At 38.1% G+C, this 5,032-nt stretch overlaps 1 protein-coding gene across 1 annotated transcript in view; it reads right to left on the bottom strand.

Annotated features, from left to right (window-relative positions):
• The window catches only part of LOC103135289 (vascular cell adhesion protein 1-like), an 88,236-nt gene that overhangs the window by 4,542 nt on the left and 78,662 nt on the right, over positions 1-5,032 (bottom strand). Inside the window, exons 7-8 of the mRNA XM_016669402.1 lie at positions 3,893-4,148; positions 3,542-3,818 (exon numbers count right to left, since the gene is read on the bottom strand). Coding sequence (XP_016524888.1) covers positions 3,542-3,818; positions 3,893-4,148 — 533 coding nt within the window. The remainder of the gene's footprint in view (positions 1-3,541; positions 3,819-3,892; positions 4,149-5,032) is intronic.

Below are 5,032 nucleotides of genomic sequence, written 5' to 3'. Positions count from 1 at the left end.
GTTTCTTTAGCACAAACGGTAGTTAGGCCCTGTTTTGTTTTATTATTTTCTTTGATTTGGCACCACCTAACCGCCCCTTTCTCCCCCACAGTTTGTATGAGCCTTCTGGGATTTTTATCAATAAATCCCTCCTTTTTAAAACATTCACCTGGACTCTGTCAAATTTTTGTGGCTGTCGTGTTACTCCCCTCCTCATAAAAGGGGGTTGTAACAATCCTCAGAACCAGAAGCAAACATGGAAAGCATTCAGCTTCTATACACCACAAATCTAGAACAAACTTCCATAAATCAAACTTCCATAGTTTGATTTCTGTACAAATCAAACTTCTAGATTTGTTCTAGATTCCACAAATCTAGAGCAAACTTGCAGTTTTTCCATAAAACAGCTGAAATACTGAGTTCCTTTATATTAAGGCTAAAAATCCACCTGTTTAGAGTTGCCTTTGAATTGCAGTAAATGGAACACTAATCAACATAATTGACTTGTATTGATGGTTTTGATTATTGCGTTTTGACAAAACATAATGTTTATTGCTGGTTTCACAACTGGTCGCTGCATAATGTTTTTATAACACTTTGAACTCCCTTGCTGCTGAAATTTGTGATACAAATATATACTGCTAAAAAAAAAAGGGAACATTTCACTTTAATTTTGTGTGTGGCTCCAAATCCAGGCCTCCATTGGTTAAATTTGATTTCCATTGATGATTTTTGTTGTCGGCATATTCAACTTTGTACAGAACAAAATATTCAATGAGAATATTTCATTCATTCAGATCTAGGATGTGTTATTTGAGTGTTCCCTTTACTTTTTTGAACAGTGTACTTGAACAATAAGACTCTCAGAAATCTGGCTACAGCTACAAAACAAATCTGATATATAAAACAAAAATGATGCAAAGGTATTGGACTTTTAAAGAAAGTAAAAAAATATTTTTCAATTCTCAAAACTGCAGACTTTATAGTTGTTCCATATCTGACCTATTGTATCAAGGTGATGAAATGTAATTTGAGTGAATAAACTTATTGATTAAATATTTTTTAGGTTTTTACAAAGAGGCAGAAACTATTTCGTACACTAATCAGTGGCTGACAGGGTTGGATCGAGTTGCAGCATTTTATTTTTAGTGTTGCACACAAGCACAACTCAAGAGCTTGACTAGATTAGGAGGGATTGATGCAGCTGAAAGGAGAAACAAAAACAGGAGAGATTGAAAGTAAATATCAAACACCAAAATCTAACAGACACCAGCAGCTCTGCAGTTGAATTGTACCAACTCAGAAGAAAAAAAGTGACTTACCTGTCAATGACGAAGACTGCACCGCCAAGAACTACCAATCCCACGCCCCCTATTACTACGAAAATCCAGGCTCCAACTCCGTTTGTACCTGTAACAAGAGAACATGCTCAGTTTTCCCTGAATGGGAAATATATTGGCTTTAAATACTGTAATCTTACATTTATTACTAGTTTTTGAAGAGCAAAGCTTAACTGATGTCTGAGTAATGTTTGTATTTTGTAAAGCACAATTTGAACTGATGCAATAGTTCTTCTTTAATACAATGAAATTACATGATATGTACCCAGAATAACAGAGTTCTTAGGATACAAGATGGCAAAGACTTAAAACAATAATTTAAGTTTCTTTCCAAAAATAACCTTTATTCTGCTTAAAATGTTATCTAAATATCTTTAAGGCTTTTAAAAAGGAAAACAAAAGAAGCACAACTTACTTTTTGTTCTGAGATTGATCGGTGATGATTTCTGTTTACCCAGCTTATTGGAAGCTACACAGAAGTACTGATCGCCCTGAGTGAATTTAACCTTGTGAAAGATGCCTGTAGCTGCTTTAGTGAGTCTTTCTGGGCCTTTCTTGAACCAGGTGAATCTGGGTGGAGGGTTGGCTTTGCTGGAGCAGTTCAGCTCCACCCAGCTACCTTCTGACACCAAACCTGATGGACTGATGGATGCTGAGGTGTTTCTAGGAGCATCTGAGGAAAATGAGACACATGAACTTTATTGATCAGAAACAGATGAATTATGACCTGCTGACAGGATCACTTACATGAAACCCTGAGAGTCACTTCTGTCTTTGCTATGTCGCTTATTTCAGCCGCAGGATTTCTGGTGAAACATCTGATTATGTATCCATCATGTGTGTCTGACAGAGTAATGGTCTCCTGGATTTTAGTTGTAAAGGTTCCATCTGTGTTTTTCTCTATTTGTCTGAGAGAGCCTTTCTTGAGATTCCAGGTGAGTTCAAGAGGTGAGTGTGGACAGGAAGTGAAAGCTGAGCAGGTTACATTGACAGACTGATGCTCCTTCAGGTTACCAGCAGAGATATTGATTCTGGGAGTTAAAGTAGGATCTGAAATTTCACATTAGACACACATTTAAGTAATGTTGTCCTATGTGTGTCAGAGATTTATGTATTTGAGAAAACATGACTGTCTGTTTAATGAATTCATTATATATAATATATATACTGAACTAAAATATTTGGTTTTGCTCCCATTTTTCATGAGCTGAACTCAAAGACCTAAAAGATTTTCAATATAAACATTTCTCTTAAATATTGCTCAATAATCTGTCTAGATCTGTGATAGATTAAATTTTAATACATAATCCCTCCGGCCTGTGGCGTATCAAGATCCCAATTACACAGAATAATTACTGCACAGGAGTGCCACGGGCAGGCCACAATAAAACACCACTCTGAAATGTCCTGGTTTATCACTCACTCTTTTAACATACCAGGTTGTGCATGGCCAGCATACTCACCAAACATGTCACCCATTGAACATGGTTGGGATGCTCTGGATCAGCGCATACAACAGCATGTTCCAGTTCCTGAAAATATCCATCGGCTTTGATCAGCCATTGAATATCGGTCCACTTTTTAAAGGAATGGACTCCAAAAGCGACAACCTGATCAACTCTATATGAAGGAGAGTTGATAAGCTCTCGCTCATCTGGTTGGACTGGTTTTCAGACCCACCAATTAAGCAAAGCACATTTCAAACTTTGTTTTTAATGTGGCCTGCCGAAGGCACTACGGTTCAGTGATCATCCTGACTAACTAGTATATTGATATGCTTGAGAGATGGGATGGATAAACTTTTTGAAAGTTTTTGGATTTTTTTTGTATGCTTCTCTGGAATGTTCCTTTTGTAAGTTGGACTCTAGTTTTTGTTCATTACATATTCACAACTATATTTTTGCCTGCTGCTATTGGGTCCACCTCAACAACACATCATGACAAAAACATTGGTATTATTGTTTCTAAATGTAAATGAACTTTTATTTGAAATTACAACAAAAAAGTTTTTAGCCCTCAAATAATGAGGTTATTTTGACCATTTCTCATTGTTTTGCAAATAAAAGTACATTTTTGCATGGTTTTTCAGAGACATGTCAGTAGTTCATAGAATAAAAGAACAATGTTCATTTTACATATCCATATAAAGTAAAATCAGAGCAACTGATAACTGGTTTCTAAATCCTCTCTCTGTGTATATATAGACATTATCTTAATCAAAAAGATAAGCATTACCACTGATGTCAATACAGATGCTTGTCGATTTCTCACTACCAAGCTCATTTGTGGCCTCACAGTAATAATCTCCTTCTTCAGTAGGAGTAGCACTGAAGCCGTAAACCTCCTTCTCAGATACTTTAATGGGTCCTTGGTTGCTGTTCTTGAACCAGGTGATTTTGGGTGGAGGTTTGGCTCTGCTGTAGCAGCTCAGGTCCACCCAGCTATCTTCTGGCACCAAACCTGATGGTCTGATGGATGCTGAGGTGTCTTTAGGAGCATCTGAGGAAAATGAGACACATGAACTTTATTGATCAGAAACAGCTGAACCATGACCTGCTGACAGGATCACTTACATGAAACACTGAGAGTTACTTCTGTCTCTGCTATGTCGCTTTTGTCAGTCACAGGATATCTGGCAGAACAGCTGATGTTGTTTCCATCATGTGTGTCTGACAGAGTGATGGTCTCCTGGATTTTAGTTGTAAAGGTTCCATCTGTGTTTTTCTCTGTTTGTCTGAGAGAGTCTTGTTGGAGATTCCAGGTGAGTTGAGGAGGTGAGTGTGGACAGGGAGTTGAAACTGAGCAGGTTACAGTGACAGACTGATGCTCCTTCAGGTCAGAGGGAACATTAATGGTGGGAGTCAGAGAAGCATCTGAAATTTCACATTAGACACACATTTAGTTGATGTTTTATGTGTGTGTCACAGATTTATGCATGTAAAAAAATAAGATGGTTGTGTGATCCAATATTCATTGGAAATATACATACACTGAACAAAATTGTAAATGTACCACTTTTTTGCTCCCATATTTTATGAGCTGAACTCAAAGACTGAAAACATTTTCAGTATAACCATTTTGCTCAAATATTGTTCACTATCTGATAGTGCACAAATTTGTCACCAGGATTTTGCATTTTGACGATGGTAGAGTGTGACCATTGCACAGTCTTCTCCAGCACATCCCAAAGATTCTCAATGGGGTTAAGGTCTGGACTCTGTGAGCCATGTGTGAAACGATGCCTCATGCTCCCTGAACCAGTCTTTGACGATCTGAGTTCGATGAATCCTGGCATTGTCATCTTTGAATAATGCTCATGAATGAGGGAAGAAAAACCATTGAATGACATGGTCAGTATATTCAGGTAGTCCGATGACTTCATTATTTGAGTTGATATTGCTGAAGCCAGACATAACCAACTGCAGCAACCTCACATTATAGCACAGCCTCTGCAGGCTTGACAGGAGGCACAAGGCATGATGGGTAATCTGGGCCGAGCTGAAACATAAGCACCCATGCATCCATATCCAATTATCCAATAGGAGGGGTGTACCTATTTGCTTAGTTAAATCAAGTTAGCAACTCTTATTTTGGCCAGGTAATGGGCTATATGAACACACACACACACACACACACACAAATATATCATCCTCTGAGCTCGGGTCCTCTACGAGAGGCCTGGGAGCTTGAGGGTTCCTCCAGTATCTTGGCTG

The sequence above is a fragment of the Poecilia formosa genome, unplaced genomic scaffold, assembly GCF_000485575.1.
Source record: "Poecilia formosa unplaced genomic scaffold, Poecilia_formosa-5.1.2 Scaffold24, whole genome shotgun sequence".
NCBI classification, from domain to species: Eukaryota; Metazoa; Chordata; class Actinopteri; order Cyprinodontiformes; family Poeciliidae; genus Poecilia; species Poecilia formosa.
The sequence above is the reverse complement of the archived record's forward strand: the minus strand, read 5'-3'. Positions and strand labels throughout refer to the sequence as shown.